General features: G+C 37.9%; 1 protein-coding gene across 2 annotated transcripts; it reads right to left on the reverse strand.

Annotated features, from left to right (window-relative positions):
- Window positions 1–4628: 4628 nt before the first annotated feature.
- On the reverse strand, window positions 4629–21578 carry vegfaa (vascular endothelial growth factor Aa). 2 transcript variants are annotated; one of them, XM_051864921.1, is made up of 7 exons: window positions 20823–21578; window positions 19005–19047; window positions 16410–16606; window positions 15970–16046; window positions 15066–15098; window positions 7727–7858; window positions 4629–6029 (listed from the first exon to the last, which is right to left on the reverse strand). In XM_051864921.1, exons 1-7 carry the CDS (start codon window positions 20886–20888, stop codon window positions 6011–6013), a joined length of 567 nt encoding a protein of 188 aa, XP_051720881.1. In that variant the 5' UTR covers window positions 20889–21578; the 3' UTR covers window positions 4629–6010. The 2 variants fall into 2 exon arrangements, with proteins under 2 accessions (XP_051720881.1, XP_051720882.1); XM_051864922.1 differs by lacking the exon at window positions 7727–7858 and having other exon boundaries at window positions 20823–21568.
- Window positions 21579–21977: the final 399 nt, after the last annotated feature.

Below are 21977 nucleotides of genomic sequence, written 5' to 3' on the forward strand. Positions count from 1 at the left end.
ATATCATCACTTTGCGGTAGAATTTCTATATCAGTAGGATTGATTCCATGTGATATAATTAAATCTAGTGTATGATTAAGACGGTGAGTGGGTCCAGTGACGTTTTGTTTGACCCCAAACGAGTTTAGTAAATCTGTAAACGCAGCCCCTAATGCATCATTTGTATTGTCTACATGAATGTTAAAATCTCCAACAATCAGCGCTTTATCAACGTTGACCAATAGGTCTGAGAGAAAGTCTGCAAACTCTTTTAGGAAATCAACATAAGGCCCTGGAGGTCTATAAACAGTAGCCAAAGCAAGAGATAGTAGCGACTTTTTACTTATATCTGAGAGTGTAACGGAGAGATATCCCCCTCAAGTTGAGCTTGACAGATAAATTCTTTCACCCTCCCCAGTTCATTGACTGGCAGTTGAAGTAGGGTGTAGCTCCTTGGCAGGGACTGGCATGAGTAGAGTAGTAGTAGTTGAGATTGAGTGGGACCCTCACTCTCTCCCTTGCCATCCTACCCATTTGTCAATCTTGGGTAGTGAAAAAGGATTATGCTCCATGTGTGCATATTGGCCCTCATCCTAACAGACTACTTGAAAGTTGGAGCATGGCTTGACAGTTGGAAAGGTTTGTATCATGGTTGACAACCCATTCTCTGTTGCCTCCCCAGAAGAAATCATTAGTCTTTAAGTAGGGAATTCTTCCTTTGCTTGCTCCCTTCGGTATGCTGCTCTCATAGGCTTGTGCTCAGGTCTAGGATCATATGTAAGGTTGCTGCAAGCAACTCCGTATTTCATCTTCACCTGGTTGGCTGATGGATGTGCTGCTACGGACTTAGCTGAGGCTATGTCTATAGTCTCCCCTGTAAGCTCTGCTCTTAGTGGCTTTGAGCTGTCCTGTAGCTGTGGCTTGGACTGGTCTAAAGCAGGAGTCCCCATTTCAGAAATGGTTGAGCATGAAGCTTGGGCATTTGTTCTAACACCTATAGTACTGAGCTAGTTGAGAAAATCAGCAACTGACACAGCATCGAGTTCCCTCGAAAGGGAACGTCTTAGGGTTACTTATGTAACCCTGGCTCCCTGAGAAGGGAACGAGATGCTGCATCACTTTACCATACTTCGGTCATGCCTGAACGTCTTCCTTCAGACAATTTGAATCTGATGACATGTTTGCAGGCACCCTATTTATATGCTCAGGTGCTTTGTGTAACGTCATCGCACTGTGCAGGACAATGGTTTGAACATGAAGTTACACATGCCTCAAACACCAGTTTGGAACAACTCTGAGGAGATCAAACTAGTGCAAAAAAGGTATTTTACGGTAAACTGTTAATTTACAAGTCAAACAACAGAGGAGCTGAGAGCTTTCTGAAGGTGAACATTTGTTTAAATGTCCTTCTGAAGGTTCTCACATTCGTTAGACACAACTAAAGGCAGAGAAAATAAAGCACTTCTTATAATCCCTATCAAGATTTTAGATTAGTCACATGGTCTACTGTAAAAAGTGCTGTAATCTATATCAGTAACCTTAATAAGGGTGTTTCATAAGTAAATTGTTCCTGTAACTCTTATTATATAATAAGGACATGTACTGTAACTAACCCATGGGGCCAGTTTACTCTCAGTTTCATTTAAGGGCTGTTGTAAAACTATGTTTGAACCAGTAATTTGGTGCTCAATACAGGAAATGCAGACAAAACATGACCCTGCTTCTATAGATTTCATTTTCCTTTTTGTCTACATTATTGAAGTATCTTTTTTTTTTTTTTTTGTATAAATATTTAATAACCCAGTCCAAGATGAGTATAACTGATGTATAAATAGATACAATAATGAGAAATAAAGACTTTTAAAAAACAATTTGTTTACATTTTTAATGAATGAGTCCTAAAACCTGGAAACGAGTTAGCATTTTTGAATTTCCATTTCCATCGTCCATCGTCAATGTTTTTTTTTTTTTTTTTTTTTTTTTTTTTATGGGTTTTTGTTAAATGCCTGAAATAAGTTCTGTGGTGATGAACACAAGCTCAAAATATTTTCAGGTTTTATTCTATGTCATAAAATACATCAGTAAAACGTCTTTGTGATTTTTTTAAAAAGCTTTTATTTGTCTTGTAAAAGGTGACTGCTAACAAGTATCTAAATGGGACTACAGAGGTTGTCGAGGACATTCCATTCCATCATACTGAACAGGTTAAATCATCTAATCACTAATCACTTTTACAGTTTATAATCGTGCTCTTGCAAATTATTCTAACTTTTACTACTCTAACTCAAACTTTTGGGAATTTTTTTTTTTTAATAAAGAAGAAAGAGTTGTCGGAAGCTTAATGGTGCTGAGGTTGAAGTCATCTGACCGTTGTGTAGTTTACTTATAGCATACCCTGGAGGACCACACAAGGAATTTTCTCAATCTCACCGGCCTCAACGAGTGGTCCAAGGCATGCCTGCCCGTGGATAGTCCTCACAGGAGCTTTGCAGAGTACATTGAGCGAGTGGGTGCTGAGTGGGTGCTGGTGATATGTGGATCTCCCTACACCGTCTGCCCCTTGGAGAACGACATTACCAGCCCCATTACGGACCCAGAACCCAGCCAGCTGCCTCTCACACCGCTAACGGACGATATGCCAGAACCCACCGCAGAGACAGTGCTCAAGCCTGCCACGATGCCAGAGCCAGAGACCACACCTGAGCCGTTCATCACCTCAATGCATGAGCCCAACGCAGAGTCTGACCAGGTGCGTGAGCTAGCAACATCATCTGTGCCCTCGGTATCCTCATGGAGTACGAGGGGATGAAAGGTAGCCCCGCCCACACTCCTGCCACTGAGGAATTATTATTATGAGGAAGTGGAAGAGAATATTTCCCATCCCCACTGGTTCCACCCAGCTTCAAGTCTCCTTCGTCTCTGCTGGTCCCACCCAGCTCAAAGCTTTTCTGCGTCTCCAGTTTTCCCATCCAACTCCAAGTCTCCTGCGTCTCCATTTGTCCAGTCCAACTCCAAGTCTCCTGTGTCATAAAAAATCCCATCCAGCCTCCCTCTCCCACCTCCTCTACTAAAGACAGCCAGTCCTTTGGCCCCACCTCTGCTGTTTCCCTTCAGTCCCTCGGCTCCCCCTCTGTTGATTCCACTCTGCTGCATGGATCTGCCTCGGGTCTTCCAGTCTTCAGCTCTACCTTGGCAAGGATATCCCCTGACTCGTTCCTCCACCCCTTCAGCTCCATCAGACTCCGCCATCCCTCTGGCACCCTGGCTTCACCTCAAATGCTTGTTGCTACGGCTCCACCTTGGTGTCCTAATCTATCGATGTCGCGTGGTCTCATTGGCTCTTCAGCTCCACCTGGGTCTACACTTCCATTGGCTACATCTCAGTCTGTCATCCTCCTGGGTCAACCTGGATCTCCACTATGGCTCCTCCCTTCCTCGACTCCACCGTCGACTCCAGGCCTTCATCCTGGCTGTGCTATGGGTTACAATCTGGCTGGGTTCAATCCCCTCGTCCCTGTCCTAAGTCCCCTTCCTCCCTCCCTGCTTCCCTCCCACCATCCTCAGTTGGATTCTGTTACGGCACGAGGACACGCCTTCCGGGAGGGGGAGGCTACTGTCACGATTATGGACTCCTGTATGGACTTAGTTCATGTTTCCTTTAGTTCCTGTTTCCCCGCTCTGTTTAGTTTTGGGTTCCTTGGTTAATGAGTGTATATTCATTTGTTCCTATGGTTTTCACCTGTCTGTCATTATGTTCGCCTGGTATTTATACTCCCTGTTATGTTCAGTTCACTTGTCAGTTATCGTGTATGATTTAATGTGTGGTTTATGCTCCATTGTACTCATAACGATCACCTGCTTTTATAATTAAAGTGTCAAGTATTGTCAAGTATTCCTCCTTCGTGCATGTTTTTTTTTGTTTTTGTTTTTTTTTTTAACCACACAACATGTTACCCTTATCAGGTGAGGTAAGTTAATAAAATAATTTTAAAATCAATATTTCACGTCCATTTATTTATATGTTTAAGTAGTTGTGTAATAAGCAGGGTGATCAAATACCCTAAAGCAAAATGCAGCAAACATAATTCCTTAAATTTTGACCTTTTCCTCACACAAAGCTATATGGCTTCAGAAGACCTGGAATAGTGTCCATATTATTTTTGCTGCTATTTTTTTCCTTTTTGGAGGTTGGCAGCATAAATAACCATCCACTATTGTTGAACGGCAAAGAGAAGCTAGTTTTCAAAATAATAAAAATAATAATAATAATACAGGATCAAAATGACATGAGGGTGTGTAAATGGTGGTAATTTTCCACAGAGCTTTGAGACAAAAAAAATCAATTATGGTGGGAACATAGTCATAATTTATATGCAGTTGCCATGTATTTTTCATTTCAATGTCCTAAGTAAAGGTCAAATTTTAGCTGTTGTTTTATAATAGCTTTTTTGGAATATATGATGGTATGCATTGTCTTTATTGTTTTACAGTAACTTGTCCTAATGTGTCATTTGTGCAAATGCTTTGTCCTACAGTTAGTGGATAATTCAGGAGTTTTTTTTTTTTTTTTTTACCAACATTTTGGACATAATGTCAATGCGTGCAACTGCAAATTGTGGACTGACAAAAACAGACTCACCAAACCGAAATCCATTTTTGCTTTAATAAAAAACAATATCATTTGAAAATAAATATGTTTAATAGTTATACTAAAAACACAAAATGATGTTAATATTAACAGCACCAATAAATATATTACTGTGAAAATATACTGAAAATGTGGCTGTACATGGAAAACAAACAAAGAAAATAAAACATTTCTGGCACTTTCACACAAAGAGAATGTTTTGTTTTCTCCTCCACAGATCTCATATCTCCACCAAACTGATCATTGATACAAAAATGTTCAACAACAACAAAAAAGGCGCTTTCAGGAATGTTGAAGTGTTTGTCTTTCTTTTCATTTGTATTTCGTTCTATAAAGGCTGTCCACAGTTTTTCAGATTGATGACAATGTCGATAGGAAACAAAGCAAAACAATATCAACAATAACACTGCATATAAATAGATCAAATTAAATACACAGAATACTGAACATATTCTAACATTATAAATTAGATGAGGTGAACTACATAAAGGGATATTAGATATGTATATACAGACATTGTGTGGTAATGAACAGTTCCTAAAGTTGTGTGCAATATTCTCTTTGGAAAATGTTACGAACCTTAAATATCTGTGTTATCTTTTACTACTGCTGTGAACTGAATGATTCTATTCCTTGGCAAAAGTCAAAAGATTTTTTCTTTTCTTTTTTTCTCAATTTGCATTTTGTCACATTTATCTTTTCTTCTTGTTCTTTATTTCCATATATACATACATGTAATATCCCTTTAGTATTTTCACACCAAGTCCTATAGGATGTTAGTCAGTACAGGTGTCTTTTTGACTAAGAGTTCACCCAAGTAAGAGTGACATCACAGAAATAGATAGTTCCGCATTCGTATCCCGTGCCTGGACCCACTGTTCCGAACAGTCCGAAAGAATGTGTCACTTCCTCTCCTTTGATTTACAGTCTGTAACTGTTCATATAAAGGGGTGGAGATTATCGTTTGCACCTCTCAGTAAAGTCTTGGACATTCAATCCGAGTCTTTAATTGGGAATCCACAGCCGGCCGGTCCAGTGAAGCATTACCTCACCGTGTTCTGTCCAATCACAGGCCCAGGTGCAGTGACACTGCAATATATCCCATTCACACGCCAAGCAGCGTCTTCGTTTAGTTGTTTGTAGTAATTCAGATGATAGCAGCGACACACATTGTCATTGTCATTTAATATATATAATATATATTCTATATATTAATATCTTAAAAATATACATTGGGATGATATCTCCTGCCCTCATTTCATTCTTTGTCTTTTGTTCAGGGTAGTGTTTGTAGTTCGTCCAGGGAATGCATCCTCAGGTTTAAAAAGTGCTGTGCTGTAAAAAAAATTCCTTCATTCAGTGTTCTGCCCAGCGTTCCGCTCATCATCTTGGTTTTTCACATCTGAAAGAGAACAATGGATTGGTTAGAGATCTGCTTGATCTGCACAGGGGAAGCTATGCTAATATATGTCAAGGAAAGCCTATGCACTTATTGATCTGTGACTTTACTAACCCAACACCCCACAACCGATCAGAGTTAAGCCTGTTCACACACTATACTATCTTCACGATAGAATGAATCCCGAAGGGGCATGAGAAATGGCCTTATGAAATAATATACTTTTATGTATATAAAAGTAATGTTTTCAGACACTTAATTGCATATTAATTGAAATTAAATAAAAATGAATTATAGTTAAAATTTATATTAAATGCAATTAGCTGAACTTTAGAGTGGACTTACGTACATCATATATAATTTCATAATTCTGTTGTCATTGAAATATGCACTGACAAGCATTTATGATAAACTAAATATTTGTAATTACACATTTGTAATGATGAAGTTGCTAATAAGTGCATTTAAAATACATTCACTTTAAATGATATTGAATAACACTGCAGTTAAAATTATATTCATGTATTTTATGTGCTTTAGTATGTTAGTCAACACATCAAAATAAACGTACTCACTTAAAGCACAACAAAAGATGATCAAAACAATGATCTTTAATACTTTTAATTTGACATTATTACAAAGTTCACTTATAAAAAGTGTACTTGAAGTGTTAAGACAATAGTGTACTATCTTTAAGTGCACTTAAGTGGCCTTTAATTGCATTAATATTATATTATCCGCAAGTAAATATACTTTAAGATTTGTAGTTTATCTTGTTGTTTTATTCAGAAAAGTGTGTCAAGTTATCATCTCTGAACTAGATACAGTTATTTTGCATCGCTGGCACTGATCTAAAACATTGCATCGTATTGTGGGACACTATTTCGTATGGTGTTGTATACGGGGATAATGTAGTTATGTAAAAATGTCCAGAGGTTAGACTTTTGGATTGGGTTAAAATTTGGTTTGGGTGGAACGACCACAGTATCAAAGTATGCTGTGATCTCCACTAAATATAACAATAAAATGTGGACAACATATACAAAATGCCAGCAAAGGCCACATAAGATCACACAGTTTAAATTAGTGGGACAGTTGATGAGAAGCAAACAGCATGGACACGCTTATATTCACATATATGTATAATTCAACATGATCTCATATTATGCATCTGAAACCTGAAGAGCTAATGGCACGATTCTGCACATGATGGCAAAATCAATAATGCCAAATTAAGTTCTGACTCATTATGAACATAAAATGGCAATAACTGACATTGAAAAAAAAAAAAAAATGAATCAATGAGAGCAGGATGTGTGATTGCACTTTACAAACACACACACACATATATGCACCATCCCTGCCTGTTTACTCAAAAACACAAAATGATATTGCTTGTTGACAGAATATCTTGTTAATGTCAGTGAATTCAGTTCATTAATCATTTCTATGCTCAACGCCAAAGTGTCGACACCAGAAAACATGATGTCGTTATTAGTGCAAGGCAGTAGCGCACTAGACTCTGACATCAAAGGTTGAATCTCACAGCAATAAACCACATACACACAATCACACACACTACGTCACCCTAAACATGCACATATAAGAGCGAAAATGCAACAAGCGCTATAAGCATGCAAAGAGAAAGAGCTTCGGATGAGAAGTTGCGTGTTGCACGTTGTGACAGTTCGTAAACAAACCTGCAAGTTCTTTCGTTTAACTCAAGTTGTCTGGACTTGCATTGCAATTGTGTGTATTTGCAGGAGCATTTACAGGTGAGGGGGTCCTGCACATACAAGCGCTTTCTTCTCTCTGAGCAAGGCTCACAGTGGCTGCAAGGGAAGCAGAAGGGAGAGACAGAGAGACATCTAAGCACTAGTGATCTGGGCAGAGCTCTGGAGTGACGCACACACACACTCGTGTACCTCGCCATCACACACAACCTTCACCGGATCAGATTGAATGAACTGTTAAAAATGTGTGTTCTTTTTCGCTTAGTTTTGAAGATGGGTAGCATTAGTGGCAGAAGGAAAGCTGGCAATGTGTGATGGGAGTGAATAATGAGCTCATTCATTCATCCATCCATCCATCACACATGAGGCACGGTGATTAGTGGCAACATTGATTCAGCTAGGAACAGTTATTGGACTGACACAGACAGCTGCATTCACATTCACATACACACTTTCCACATACACAATTGAAAGCAGTGTGACGCAAAAGCAATGTTTGCAAAAATGGCTTGGTCAAATATAGAAACTTGCCACAGTGCAGCAGCACAATTTTGAAACACATTATCTGTTCTAAAATTTGACTTTCTTAATTATGTAACTGCACCTACACCAACTTTTAAGAAAAATAAATAAAAAAATACTCCAGTTTTTCTCAAATTATATTTATGGTTTGGTTCAAACCTTACATTTTGTTGTAATATTAATCAAAATATTTATTTTCACAAAAACAAAAACATTAATACAAAGTAAAAAGATTTTTCATTATAAAGACCATATCATACTTAATTAATATCTTTTCTTCTGACATAAGCTAAAATGTTACTAAATGTAGGTCAATATAATAATTTAAGGATTTTCACAACAATTTCACCATAAACAAAAGCCAAATTAGCTATATGACAGCAAAATTTTCACTTGAGATAAAACTAAACTGTTTGTCAGTGTTTAATTTAGTTTACTTACTATAAATAAAACAACTGTAAAATCCTTAATGTTTATTGTGAAAATATGCATTATATTTTCTGTTATATAATAAAACCCACAATCATTTCTGGAGTCAGTAAAGCTAGCACATCAACACTCTGTGTCAAGTGAAAATACTATGTAAACAAAATTATTATTAATTTTTTTTTTCTTTTTTTTTTTTTGGAGTGTTACTTGCTGAAACTGAACAAAACAGGTTTTAGTTCACCCAAAAATTAATTCTGTAATTAATTACTCACCCTCATGTCGTTCCAAACCTGTAACACTTTTGTTCATCTTCAGAACACAAATAAAGATCTTTTTGATGAAATCTGAGAGCTTTCTGTCCCTCCATTGACAGCTACACAACTACCACTTTGACACTTCAAAAAGTTCATGAAGAGATCGTCAAACTAATCCATATTATTGAGGGGTTTAGTCCAAATATACTGAAGAGACTCAATTGCTTTATATGATGAACAGATTTAATTTAGGCTTTTATTTACATATAAACATTCATCAACGCACACATCAGATATGAAAAACGGAAGCTCAAGCATGTTCGCTTGATGTGCAAGAACCAATGAGGTTCATTCTTGTGTTACGCAGCACGTTTGAGCTTCCGCAAGAACCAATGAGGTTTGTTCTTGCACGTCAAGCAGGTTCGGTTGAGCTTCTGCTTATGTTCGCTGTATTTGAATAAAAGCTTAAATTGAATCTGTTCATCATATAAAGCTGTCGAGTCTCTTCAGAAAATTTGGACTAAATTGCCTATGGATGAACTTTTTTGAGCATCAAAGTGGTAGTTGTGTAGCTGTCAATGGAGGGACAGAAATCTCTCAAATTTTATTATGAATATCTTCATTTGTGTTTCGAAGATGAACAAAAGTCTTACGGGTTTGGAACGACACGAGGGTGAGTAAATGATCACAGAATTTTCATTTTTGGGTAAACTATCCTTTTAACTTGTTTCAGTGTAGTACAGACAAGAGCCCAAGAGACAAGAGATTGTTTTCAGAAACGTCAATGGGCCTCAATACAGGTGAGGGATCACATGAACGTGGCGTCATCCCAACTGTGGCGGCACATTAGTATGATAATGACAGAGACAGCCATGCAACCACTGTTTATTTACCTTTGGTTGCTTTCGTCTTTGCGGGCTTTGGGCCAACAGTGTGAATATGAGTACAAATAAATGCAGACTGAGTGAGATTACAAAGAGCAAACAAACTGCCCTGAAATAAAGCCAATGACTGAGAGCAAAATACTGCTTGAGCGCAGGTGAGCCGAGGCGTTGAGATCGCCTGTATCTCCCTCTCTTGCTCTTTTTCGGCTTTTAACCCTCCCCACTCTGGGTTTTCTGCAAAAAAGGAAAATAACGCAAGAATAGGACATCTAAAAAATTGAAGTTTCGAACAGTTATGCTGAGAAAGATCTATCAGCACTAGGGATGTCAAAAGTACAGGTACTCCAGTAACAAGTTGATACTAACAAGTTGATTTTGTTTTTTTTTTTTGTTTTTTTGTTAAATTGATTTTTTGTTTACTTGCACTACCGTTCAATTTTCTTTTGTTTTTTTTAAGAAATGAATCATTTTATTCAGCAAGGAAGCATTAAATTGATCAAAAGTGACAATAAAGAGACATTTATAATGTTACAAAAGATTTCTATTCCAAATAAAAGCTGTTCTTTTAAATTTTCTATTCATTAAAGAATCCTGTAATCTAAAATGTATCACGGTTTCCACAAAAATATGAAGCAGCACAACTGTTTTCAACATTGATAACAATAAGAAATTTCTGATTTCTGAAGGATCATGTGACACTGAAAACTGGAGTAAATTGTAATAATATTTCACAATATTACATTTTTTTCTGTATTTGTAATCAGATAAATGCAGCCTTGGTGAGCAGAAGAGACTTCTTTTTAAAAAACATCAAATCGTACAAATTTTGAACGGTAGTGTAAAGGCTATATGCCACTGTTTTGAACCTAATTTATATATTTATATTAATATTTAACATTTTAAATAAAGTAATATACATATTCATTATTCATTTTTGCTGTGATTTCATAATTGATACTGGTGTTAGTATCGACTACTGAAATTTCGCTATTGTGACAACCCTAATCTCCACCAATTAAAGCGAGGAGCAGCACGTCACGCACAGGCCTCATGAAGAATCAAGGATAGACGCTATAGTCCAAATAAGCAGCTGAATGAGCCGTAGCATGTGTGTGTGTGTGTGTGTGTGTGTGTGTGTGTGTGTGTGTTTGAGGAGCTTAGAGGTAAGGATCGAAGTACAAGGAGCTGAACTTGAGCTTGTGAATCAGAGTCGCTGGACTCCCCGCCCCCCGCTTGCCTACGTGCTGAAAGACAGGAGGTAGAGACGACACGCAGAGAGTCGGCGCTTAGCCCCATGACGAACGGATTTCATTTAGCCCTCTCAGCTAACCTGATCCATCTCTGTACGCTCGCATTAACCTACCAAGGTGCATAAATGCACACAGCCGACGCACATCCAATTATACGGGGTCATTCCATTAGATTAGACACTTTTCTGAGCCATTTTTGTAATGACCTTTGACCAACTGGTCATTTAGTGGAAGCATGAAATATGTAATAATATCCAGCTTTCTCACTTAATATCCAACAATATTACTAATTTAACTACACTGACACTATCGGATGAGAACAAAACTTGTGCTGATTTGCAAACTTGCTAAATGCTAAAAATAAAGGTGACTTGGCTTAGTAAACCTGCTGTTGTATATTGTGAATTATGGTGGCTCTTTGACAAATTGCTTGTTCCTCTTTTGAAGTTGCTTTGGATAAAATGCTTTTTTTATGCTATTTTTCCTTAAAATAACTGACATTTGTTTTAATATTTCTGTTATGCAACACAATGAATGGTTTCGGTGGATTTAGATACTTTTGTGGTCTATGTATACTCTACTAAGACACAATGGCACTAAATAAGGTTTGTGAAACAGCTCACAATAACCAACAATAACCTCTGTCTCAGGATCACCTACTATTTAAAAGACTAAAAATAAAAGTGGGTTAACGACAGACACTTGCTACTATGATTAGTATGGGGAAGTAGGCAAGGGTCAGCCTTGAGCAACTGTGGTGTGACAGGCAGCGGGTGGTCTTCACAGCCACCATCTTACAGCTGCCACAGAGAGCAAAAGCCACGCCCCAAAAGAAAAACTGAAACCATCCTATAAAAGAGTCTGTTATCAGAGCTCAGGTCAGAGGTCTTGAGAGATATACAGAGAAATTCAGGCTTTTACTGTGGGCTGTAAAACCCTCAGAGCGGACTGACAGACACATGATGAGCTGCACACTCTACTCATGGATTGTTCTTGCTCTAAAATTAGATTGCACTAGTCACATTTGAAGGCATATTACTGGGCAAATGAATTGTTTATTGTGGTCACATTTCTGCAGCCAACCTTTTAATAAAAGCGATCAACCAATCATGGCTTTATATTACAACACTTAGGGGCCGTTCACATATCGCGTCTTTTGCACACTCAAGTTCGTTATTATACGTTATTTCACGCTTGCAATAGAGAGCAATGCTGTCACAACACTCATGCGTTGCGACACGCTTGTTTTATCTGGGCGTCTACGCCGCAGAGAGATCAGAGATTGTTATATTATAGGGAGATGAGAGGGTCTGTATCTCTTACCACTGGAGAAAGCGTAACGGCTAACTTAATCACGTGCGGCACCTCTCAGCCTATTGTGTAATGGCAATGACATCAGTCGCAACATTCCCTAGTCTGCCTTCTCTTTAAAAAATACATTTTTATCAAGCTAAAATCTACATATAGTTCCCAACAAAAGTATTGTTTAGTGTAAAACATGCTGAAGATTAGCAAACAGGCTGTCGATTAATTAAATGATTAGCTATTTCCCCACAAAAGCTGTTTAATCAGCATAGTGAAGCCTCTCATCCATTAGCATTAGCCATTACGCTTTTTTGGCTAAAGGCTGCAGGCTTGACTTCCAGTAGCTTTGGCAAGATAAAAAAATCCCAACTTTTCAGAATGCCGCAAGAGCATCGCAGGTCATGTGACATGAACCAACCAATCAGCTTCACCCTTTACGATTACGAGCTGTGCGATTTGTCAAGCGGCTATTATTTTCGTTGCTGGAAATCCATTTGTCCTGAGTGCATTGGAAAGGAGGAGAAAGCAGCGCGGCCGGCGTTTTCCACACGTTTTTAATGTGACGTGAGTGGTCGCTTAATTTCCTCAATATTATTGATTTAGCTACACTGACAGTATCGGATGAGAACAAAACTTGAACTGACTTGAGCTGAATAACGACACTAGTTTGCATCATTAATTCTGTTACTCTCCTGTTTATTACTGTGAAGCTGCTTTGAAACAATTTCTGTTGTATGAAGCGCTATTAAAATAAAGGTAAAGCTGTGCATTGCAGTCATTTTACCACATTCTGATGAATTCTACTGGATTTAAATATAATAAAATGTGCTAAATTGAGCTGCACTCTTATTTGTAGCTGAATGTGTATTACCAAAAAATATGTCGGAAACAAACATGCAAGGGGTGGGAGATTTTGTAGAAATTTGTAAATAAAGGGCACTGCAATTCCATGAGGATCTGCAAAGCTTTCTGAGGGCACAGATTCAGCATGGGACTGCTAATGCATTTTATCCAAAAAGATTTGCATAATTACTTTTTTTATTTTTTCTCTCAGTTTTTCTTTGTGAGACAGGCTGCCATGTTCAGCAGATGGCAATCATTAAATAATGAATGGTTATCTGCCAGAAATAGAGATGTACTTGCTATAAAAAGACATCTAACACAAATAAAAGGAAAAGCAGGTTGTGTCATGATTAAGTCCTATTGAAAGCAGCGAGTCTTGAGTTTGTGCCTGAGGATTAGGAGGGATTCGGCCTTTGTGACATTTAGTGGAAGTTGATTTCACTGTTTGGGTGTGAGAACAGTCAAGTGTTTCACTTTATAAGCTTTGTTGTAGGGAAACAGGGTTGAGGGTGTGTCAAGGCGTGCTGTGGGAGTCATGACGAGTCGTGGTCGTAGAGATGTTTACGCACCAGATTTAAGTCGATATATTGAATGCTCACAATATACGAAAATGCCAAAGTCCCTTTCAAGGAATATGGCGGCCATATTTGCAAGACCTCCGGGCAGCTATTTCGGCATCCAAGATCAAGTCCTATCTAATGGAATGGGGGAATCCTGAAATCTCAAAAACTGCTTGAGTGAACTCACAATTAAATAATATATTTCAAATTAGTCCCATAAATGTTGTTTCTCATACACAAATAGCCCTGCAGTGACGTGTTGACTTTTATTATTATATATATATATATATATATATATATATATATTTTTTTTTTTTTTTTTTTCCAGTTAAACTTTATTTTGTTTAAAGAAATAAAAAATGTTGTTTTATGGTTTTAGGTTTAATATTAGTTCACAATAATAACTTTGGTTTGGATGTTTAATTTTAAGGATATTTTGGGTGAGCTGCAGAGGATTGATGGCACTGCAGAAGTGGCCACATAAGAACTTTTGAATGTTTTTTTGTTAAAAAAAAAAAACAGTGGCAAGAAGACTTAGAAATGTTGCGAGTTGGAATTCCTGGAACTTTATATTAGGAATTACATATAAGTGAAAATAAAGTAAACTCTGAGTGCTGTGTGTTTACAAAGTGAGCTGCACTGGCGCTGTGGACATCTGAGTTCATTTAGTGTTCACATACAAGGCAAAATTCCTTTGAACCACCCTAAAATATAGATGATAGAACAATAAGCAAATGGGATGCAGCATTTATGACAATGCAAGCAGCATGAATCTGGCAATGATGGAGATATTCACACGCACATCATCTCAGCTGTCCAGGACAGTCTCTCTCCACTCACATACAGACAGCAAGGACTGCTGAGTCATTTACATAATATAAAGTACACCGACCCACTGACTAGTCAAGTATTTTTCTGAACGACTAGCTCCAACTGGAATACATTGCTAAAAGTACCATATGCTTTCAATTTTATTGGTCAAACCAGGCGAACAGCTAAAAAAACTTAAGCTTTACTGCTAATAGCCTGGCTGCTAAGTGTTCAGTGTCCAGCTGGCTGCTTCTCATCGCCGGTCAATCAACCAAGTCATTGCAGTTTATGTCTGTGTATTTAGAAACGCCCTGCGCCATCTACATGTAGAACCGTCCATACTGTCAACAAATGAATCTTAACCAAATCCCACAATATCCCAGATGAAAAAAGAAGAATTGACATAGCTTGTCATAAGAAATAATAATAATAATATTAAACAAACTTACTTTTCTTTCTTTGCTTTGACTTCTGCCTTTGGCCTGAAAAAGACAGATGCAACAGAGGTTTAATTCACATTTTATAAATTAAAGGAATCATTTGCTAAAAATGAATATTCCGTCACTACTCATCATTGATGTATGCTGTTATGTTTTCTGTGGAACACAAATTTTACATATTTCCAAATAAATACAGTGCCACCTGTCGCAACAGGTTTGATGCCAATGACAAGACAGAGCAGGTTACTTTTGGTATGAAACAGTCTCAGCTTTCAAATTTTGTCATTTTCTAAGAAATTCAAACAATAAACACCATTTTGTGGCTCTTTAATGTGTTGTAACAGATCGCTGTAGTGCCTCAGTTCAAGCGGCACGTGAACCGATCATCTCTACCTACTAGTTCCTAAATAAACATGAATGAACATCAGAAGGTATGTTGTTTCAACCGCAAAAAGACGTCAATACACACCATTTTTCAAGTTCAAGTCCACAACGTTAATCTACTAACTCTCCTATCTGGCTTGATTGTTGGACAAAATGGCGGATTCGGCGTTATGATTGGTCAGATCACCTGTCAATCAATCTCACAATGAAGGGTGAACTGTCGGCCAATATGCACCATGTAGTTTTTTAATTAAAAAACTCTGACAGAGAGAAGGTTTTCCCTAAATAACGACTTAAACTTTAACAAAGCTATCATATGACTTCAGAAGACTTAGAATATAGTGTGCCAGTCTTACAGACTACTTTTATGGAGCTTTTAGGGTGTTTTTGTCCTTTTTGGTCACAATGAATTGTTGAAGGTTTATTTTCCCACAGAAAAAATAACAGCACAGTGAACAATAAGTGAGTAAACTTTCATAATAATGGCACAATTTCCATTTTGGAAACAACTGTTCCTTTTTAGACATACCTGCATTCACACTTGGTGTGTTCTGTGAAACTCAGTTGAAAATTATGCTGCGATACACGTTGTTTGACTCGCATTACCTAGACGAATATACAAAAAAAAAAAGCACATTAAGCACTAAGTGTGTGAGCATTCGTGCACTACATGCAATGTGTCTGTAATGTATTATGTTTCAATGAGAAAGCCCAGGGCTCATGATGTAGAACCACAGCTTGAAATATTCAAGTTAACAACCAATTTTTATTGGCTTTTTCTTACGCACTGTTGAATAAATGGCAAGGCCAGGCCTCGACTGTGGCCAATAGCAACATCAACCACATAAACGGAGCGTAAACACAGTGTGCAGCGGTAAACAACATAGCTGACATGCCAGTTAACACCGCCTCACTGTCCCATGTTGGGCAAGCATGATTTCAGAGGAAGCAGGATTGAACCAGTCTCACCTCCATGGTGACATTGCGCGTCTCTGTAGGGACACACTCAAGCGCTTCGTCGTTGCAGCAGCCTGCACAGCGCATGAGAACCACACAGGACGGGATGTACGTGTGTTCGATCTCGTCAGGATACTCCTGAATGATGTCTACCAGCAGCTCTCGTGTCTTACACGCACTCTTTGTATACACTTCAAAGAAGGGAGTCACTAAAGAGCAAGAAAAGTGAGAATGTTCAGTCACTATCATATCATATTCACACATACCCCCCCCCCCTTTTGTCCAATTAAAGGGGCAGTTCACACAAAAAAAGGAATGTTCTCTCATTATTTACTTACCTTTATATCATTCCGAAACCTGTATGCTGTTATTTTGTCTGTGAAACACAAAAAGAGAATTTTTGAAGAATCTTCATGCGGCTCTTTTCCATTTAATGACATTATTTTAAGTTCGTAATGACCACGACTGAGTCTGTTCCTCACACAAAGCTTTTGTACAACTTCAGAAGACTTGACCCTTGCGAAAAAGAAGTGAGCTTAATTGTACTGAATGTGCATTTGTAGCGTACTCCAAATCTTAAAAGTATAATAATAATAATGAAATCAAAGGATACTTAAGTGTACTTAAAGGGAGTACACTTTCATGACTGTTTACTTAAGTACACTTTTAAAAGGGATTAAGATATAATTAAGTTTCAATAACCTTTTGTTGTGCTTTGAATAAGTACATTTAATTTGATAAGTTGACTAACATACTAAAGCACATGCAAAGTTTCTGGATAATAATTTTAATTTTAGTGTTATTCGTTATTACATTTAAAGTTAATATATTTTAAATGTACTAAATTGCAACTTCATCATTACAAATGTGCAATTACAAATATATGTAATTACAAGAGATGACATTAAGTATATTTTAGTTTGCCATAAATGCTTGCCAGTACATTCGGCAGTACACTTCTACCATATTTCAAAGACAAGAGTTATGAATAGTTAAAATTATGAAATTACATATAAAGATGTATTATTTATGTGGGTCAAAAAAACACTCTAAAGTTCAGCTAATTGCATTTAATATAAATTTAAACTATAATAGATTTATTTAATTGTAAATAACATGCAATTAAGTGTCCAAAAACATTGCATTCAGTTTGTGCTTAAGTATATTCTTTTACAAGTGTATTATATCCATAATAAGTCCCCTTTTTAAAAGCATGCTAAAGTGTACTTCTTTTCCACAAGGGGAAATACAGCACGTAAGTCTTTTTGTGTGTGTATTTTTCTGTCCTTTTTATAGCCAAATGTCATGGTAAATATGAAAAGAGCAGCCTGAAGATTCTTCCCCTTTTGTGTTCCACCATCAAAATAACAGAATACAGGTTTGGAACGACATATTAAACCACAACAGTCAGTAAATTTAAACCATTAAAGTCAAATGCATGGCCTCACACCTTCACACAGGCCTGTTCTGTTCATTGGGGAGTTTACTTCCTCAAATGGGCAAAAAAAAGACATGTCACACATGTTGAGGCACACACACCAGCACATGTGCCCCACTTGCACGTCCACCCTACTCCACCCTAATCTGTGCACCTCCCTGAGCTGGCTTCCCATCATTCATTCTGACCCCAGTGCCTCATGACCTGCAGACTGCCAGGGAAAACCATGACCTCAGGCAGTGTGGCGCCAGGCTTTACTGCAGACACCTGACCTCTAAAAGAAGCCCACCCTGCGTGAGTGCTCCCTGCCACCCATGAATGCAAAAAACCAAACACAACTGTATTTATGATGCTGATGAAGTCAATAAATGCTAGAAATTTGTTGGTGGTACTGTACCAGCCACATTTCACCCAATGCCCCATCATGACACGTCTTCATTTATGGCTATGATGTTTGTATCCCATATCTTTATTTAGCAAAGTGCAAAGTCGCACGTGGTCTGTTTCGATATAGCATCTCTTAACCAGTTAGCCTGAGGTATTGTCTCTGTTATTATGCAAATATAAACTGACCACTACTAAGGGCGAATCAATATGTTAATTTAATGCCAAGCAAAATCTTCTAGCATAGGAGATATAAGCTGTGGGAAAGTGATTACGAATGAAAGCAGATGGGGAATGATGTAAAAATAACAATACACGTTCCCTCAGAAACGTAATAGGGACTCTATACAAACAACCAGGTTCGCTAACAAATAATTGTGACCTTGAGGACAAATCAGGGATAAATCTTGCAGTGTTTTTGTTAATAAACAAACATGGCCATGGTCAATGACTCCACACAAGGTTGCTTGCGGGTAGAATAATTATTCACTTTGACGAACCTCAGCACAACCTAATGAGGGTGGGAAATATGCCCTAGTGTTGAGTGTCCAAGCAAATATTTATGTAAGTTCGTAACAAAGGAGTATTTGATGGACTGCGTACCTGCCTCTAAAGCCTCAGAACTGGGATAAAACCATTTTCAGTTTGAATTTTGCCTTGGAAATGTCATTAAATATATGTCCTCAAGGTGGCGCTAGACTCTTAGCCCGATTTCAAATACATTTTTCATATCTCACATACTTCACATCAACATGAATGTACACTGCACATACAAAGAGACTTACCTTCATTTTTGCTCTTTCCCCCTTCTTTGGGTATGTGGGCAGCCTATCAGGAGAGAGAAGTGACAGTTATAAGAGACAGATCGCACAGAACAAGTTATAATCTGACCTATTTTATACATCACTAAAAACAAACCAATAATAATGCTCAGGAAACTCTCAAAAGGGATCGTTTCCTTGAGTTATGCACAACCAAAAGCACTTTAATTATGCTATACATGATCAGACCAATTAGACGCTTAGCCTATTTTATTAGTAACGAGTTTGCAGTGGTTCTCAACCTTTTTTACTCTAAGGCCTCCCATTGCGGTCTCAGTAAATAATAAACATTTCATAATTCCATGTATGTTCTACAATATCATCAACAGCTGCTGAGACAAATTAAAAGCAAGAAATATGTTGCCAGTTTATGTGCAATGTGCAAAAAATCAAACTTTTAGGGGTACAACAGCTTGTCAGTGGGGCATGGGTCTGATTAGATATTGATATTTGTGCATTATCAAGCCCTAAAGAGCACATATTAGTGCCTTAAGTGTAACTATGACCCAGTGAATGTACAACCAAGGGGAGATGTACCCAATGCAAATCACAAACATACCCACAGTGTACCATTTTCAGAATTTTAATTAAGTTAGATTTATTTCAAATAATTTTGAGATCCCCTGGAAGCCCTCCTAGTGGGCCCCGGACCCTTGAGAACCACTGAGGCTTTCAGAATCTATTAAGGGAGTTTGAATGCTTTCAAAAAGTAGTTTTAGAATTTTTAGATTTTTTATAGAATCTTTTAGAATCTTTTTTTTTTTTTTTTTTTTTTTAAAGTGAACACTATCTTCTTTCATCTTAGTGAGTCAATTTGTCATTCAAAGAGGCTGCGGAGAGCCAATGATTCTCCTACTACAAATCAGACGGTCCTATTTTCCCGCCTACAGATTAGTCTCGCTAGCGAGAGAGAGCGTGTGATCGGTTGCTGGTTGGTCGCGTTACTGCAGGTGGTGGACTGGCGCAACAGCTCTCGGTGTTGCGTGAGAAACTCGCCGGTTTGCCTCACAGACCATCTGCTTCACATCTAAGCAGACATTTTTCATATTCTGCACTCAACGTTTGGACAATTACGACTAACCAACCAACAAACAAACACACGACGGTAATTTACCTCATACAAATGTTTCACGACATCAAACATAGGCTACGTGCACTGCCAAATCACTATTCAAGTAAATGAATTAATAAGGCGGGAGACAAAGAAACGAAGGACCTCAGGTAATATCTTGTCATTATTCTCGACAAGAGAGCATTTGGTTACATTATTTAAAGTCTTAAGATATCGCGAGCACTAATAAAGTCCATGTTGTGACTGAATTCATAGTATTACCAATAAGAAATTACATTCAGATTGATCGAACAGAACATAACCCGTTTAACGCGTGTGTGACGCGTTACAGCACGCGATATATATTTACATAGTAATGTCTTACTTAACTGCTTCAGCTGAAATTTGCATTTATTAACCAAAATCTTTGCCTAGCTGAGATTAAATCCCTACAGTATATAGGAACTGTAGCTATACCACAGTATTGATAAATATTCCTGACATGACAGATATTCGTTTGGAGAAACTAACTATAAGTTTTAAGCTGATAATTCCACGTGAAACTTCGGGTAACCTAGTGTATAAAGGGTGTAATGGCACTGGGCAGATGCATTCCGTCCTCGTGCGTGTAATATGACCGCCGTATAGGCTACACATTAATAAAAAACGAATGGCTTGATCCCTTTATGTTATCTCTCATTTCAAACCCACCAAGAACACATAGCCCTTACCTTTACAGCAGACAGATGAAGGAGAGCCGCAAAAAATAACTGTATCGAATAAACAACAAAGTTCATGATTGTAATTCCAGTGGTGTGTTGCGGTGAGCGTCACTGAACAGTCTTTGGATCTCAAAACAATTAAAAGCGAAGCTGCGGAATATGAATGAACAGTGTGATATCGTGGGTCAAAATAACCATTCCATTCTGCCCTTCAGGACCGAAGCACCTGCGTCGAATCCACTAAAATTAACTTCTTGAACGTCCCCGCTCCTCCAGAATATATAATAACATAAATAATAATAATAATAATAGTAAAATAAGACAAAGAAAATAAATTGGGTGAAATCCACACTATCTTGGTCCTCCGCGTATTTCGCTTATAAAATCCACAGTATAACGGAAGGTCGACTTTTAATAAATCTAAATCCAAAACGTCAGAGGCAAAACAAAACAAAAAAAGTTTCGTACACTTCCAAGCGCAACCTCCACTCTGCACGCGCGACTAGGGCCAGAGAACGGCTTCTGTGCGTATGATTATCATCAAGAGCAAGACATTACATGTGCCGGTATAAAGTGATCCAATGGCAATCCCTGGTTTAACTGCAGCAGACGTTTCCTTCTTTTCCTCGTCTTATTCCCGCAATTGTTTTGGCTTTTCTTGTTTCATATAGGTGTGGACGTTATCGCGCAGTATGGGGAGGTCTTGTCAGTTTGCGCTCGCTCTGTCTTTCAACGCTTCTGCTGCTCAATGCTGCAGATCTTGAGAGAATCAGCACACGGGCGGCGAGAGCGCTGATTGGTCAGGAGGTTACGTAGATTATGATGCGAAGGGCTTGACTCACTTTTTATGAAGGTGGGAAATTCGTGCCCATTGCGTGTGGGCTATTCGGCTTCGTATAGGACGAAAATAGGTTTTACATTTACGAAAGCATTTCAGTTGTATTAAATCCTGAGTATATCTCTCATACATCTTCTAACTAATTTCGTTTTGTACAGGTTTGACCAGTTCGCACTAAAATGGGGGTGGTAGTTAATGCATGTTAACCATCTAGTCTTTCTGGAGGTAGCAACTTTAGGCATTATGGAAATTAAGTGGTAACACTTTACAATAATCACATTAGTTAACGTTAGTTAATGCATTAACTAACAATGAACAATACATTT

The sequence above is a fragment of the Ctenopharyngodon idella genome, chromosome 16, assembly GCF_019924925.1.
Source record: "Ctenopharyngodon idella isolate HZGC_01 chromosome 16, HZGC01, whole genome shotgun sequence".
Lineage (NCBI taxonomy): Eukaryota > Metazoa > Chordata > Actinopteri > Cypriniformes > Xenocyprididae > Ctenopharyngodon > Ctenopharyngodon idella.

What these genes read in the sequence shown, in the direction of transcription:
- vegfaa (XM_051864921.1), bottom strand. Translation starts at nt 20,888, where the DNA reads ATGAACTTTGTTGTTTATTCGATACAGTTATTTTTTGCGGCTCTCCTT. An exon ending in CACACCAAGTGTGAATGCAG is followed by an intron (nt 15,099 to 15,969) that starts GTATGTCTAAAA and finishes TGTCTTTTTCAG; the next exon opens with GCCAAAGGCAGAAGTCAAAG. An exon ending in GTCAAAGCAAAGAAAGAAAA is followed by an intron (nt 7,859 to 15,065) that starts GTAAGTTTGTTT and finishes CTTCCCTTGCAG; the next exon opens with CCACTGTGAGCCTTGCTCAG.